This window comes from Austrofundulus limnaeus, unplaced genomic scaffold (genome assembly GCF_001266775.1).
Source record: "Austrofundulus limnaeus strain Quisiro unplaced genomic scaffold, Austrofundulus_limnaeus-1.0 Scaffold55, whole genome shotgun sequence".
NCBI classification, from domain to species: domain Eukaryota; kingdom Metazoa; phylum Chordata; class Actinopteri; order Cyprinodontiformes; family Rivulidae; genus Austrofundulus; species Austrofundulus limnaeus.
In genome coordinates this window covers 87,277-89,291 of record NW_013952457.1, presented here as the reverse complement: position 1 = coordinate 89,291, position 2,015 = coordinate 87,277, and the positions used below count along the sequence as shown (strand labels likewise).

Below are 2,015 nucleotides of genomic sequence, written 5' to 3'. Positions count from 1 at the left end.
CTCATGAGTGGCGGGGAGGAGGTGGCTGCTATGATGTAGTTTACTTGGCATCTGAAAATACATTTCCTCAAAAGTACGTATTTTGAATCTGAAAAGAGCTTCACTGAGTGAGAAGTAGTGTTGAGAGCAGCAGACATTTTAAGTTTCACTTTCACTTTGTTACTGCAGAGAGCCTGCAGGAGTCATGGGCGGGGTGTGTGGGGARGGGGGGCGCTCTGCCATGAGGAAGTTCGGCTTAAATACACGTCYCAGGGGCGTTTCTGGTCCCCACCTGTCGTTTTGCTCCTCAGCATGGCTTCCTAAAAACACTGTAGGATTTCTCAAACATGCATGAATGAGTCCAAGCAAGGCTCTGGGCATGTTTTTTATGAGAGTATAACATTATAACATGATATAAAACTCAAAAAAGCTGATTTAACATGATATTGCCCCTTTAATATCTTGTTGCAGATTTCTCTTCGAATGACCTCAGTTTRGAGAAACAGAGTTTAATTCTAATCAGATTGACGAGTTAGCAGCTAAACAATAATATTAAACAACTGCAAACAGGTGATGTCGTTATGAAATGTTTGGAATTCGAGTGACATCAGGTTTGGATAAACTCACAGCTTCACCTGCAGCACCTCCACACTATTTTCAAAGCTGTTTTGGTTTGTTCGTCCAGGACACTATGATCCTTTCGAGCCAGAACTGGATCTGCCTCCATTTGAGGAGGAAGAAGAAGAACCAGCGCATCCCAAGAGGAAGAGCCCGTCACCACAGCCCACAGCACTSCTGCTTCCTCCCCGCAAGTACACAGAGCATGACAGGAACGTGGTGAGTTTTATGTGACATTGGAACATCATCCTTATAATACAGATATTCTGAGCATCCTTCCTTTTAATTTTTTTTTCTTACAGGACCTTTTGAATCACATCGTTAACGACATTGAGGTCTTCATGGGGAAAATAGCTGCCATAGAAGCTAAAAGCGGGAAGAAAAAAAGAAAAAAGAAAAAAGGGAAAGGTAATGTAACATCAGCTCTTAAATAAAATCTATTTTTACACGCACTTATGTGCACGTTCGCCCTGTTCTACTTGTTTTTAGGTGGGGATGGGATGCCTCCTGATGAGGAATTTGCAGAATGTTTTCATAAAATCAAAAGTGGCTTCAACCTCCTGGTTCGTGTCTTCATCCAAACTCAGTCACTTCATCAGCTGTGGCTTCTGTTCACTCAGTGAAACGTTGTGTAACTTTTTACAGGGAGAGCTCAACGGAAAGATCAACGATCCAAGCGCTCCTGATTTTGTCCACTCCTTGTTCGCGGTTTTAAATTTTGTAAGTGACTCCAAATGTTTGAGTTTCATTTGATGAAACTTTATTTCAGAATTTCTGTTTTTGAACTACAAAACAAACTCATGGCAAAAAAAATCCTTTTTCTGTTTTTTGGTGCTTGAAAAGAAAGAAACAAACTAAAAAAGTAGGAAACATTTTATTGCTTCTGACAGAAAAACAAAATAAGTAGGAACTATTTGTGTTTTTAGGAGAGACTGCTGATAACAAAGTGACTGAATATCTAAATCAGGGATTGACAACTGGCAGCCTGCGGGCCACATCTGGCCCTCTGGTGACTTCTGCCCGGCTCGCTAATGAGGCCGCTTAAAAATAAAAGCTCCCACAGCAGCTCTTATATCCAGGAGCTGCTTTGAGTGCCTTTTTAGTATACACAAACCTGTGTTTAGTCTGCTTAGAGAYGCTGTCTGCCATGAAAGATTTTAATATAAGTCACCAACACGTTGCACAAAGCTAAATATGAGAAGTTTACTGAAATTGCAAGTACACAAGTAACAGTGATTGTTTTTACCAGAACCATGCAGGAGTCTGCACTCAAGTAGTCTTACACTGTTACTTCACTTCACTAAATTAGTGTTTATTTTTGTTTGCTTCAACTATTTTGTATTTATATATTTTTAAACAAGTACAACTGTTATATACCAAGCCTGAAATATGTTAAGTTACTGCACTGTGTATATATA

At 40.0% G+C, this 2,015-nt stretch overlaps 1 protein-coding gene across 1 annotated transcript in view; it reads left to right on the top strand.

The window, feature by feature from the left end:
- Positions 1–1,317, top strand: part of eps8l3a (EPS8 signaling adaptor L3a) — a gene marked incomplete at its 3' end in the record, with an annotated part of 4,256 nt that extends 2,939 nt beyond the window's left edge. Inside the window, 4 exon segments of the mRNA XM_014009015.1 lie at positions 665–816; positions 900–1,005; positions 1,087–1,160; positions 1,243–1,317. Coding sequence (XP_013864469.1) covers positions 665–816; positions 900–1,005; positions 1,087–1,160; positions 1,243–1,317 — 407 coding nt within the window.
- Positions 1,318–2,015: the final 698 nt, after the last annotated feature.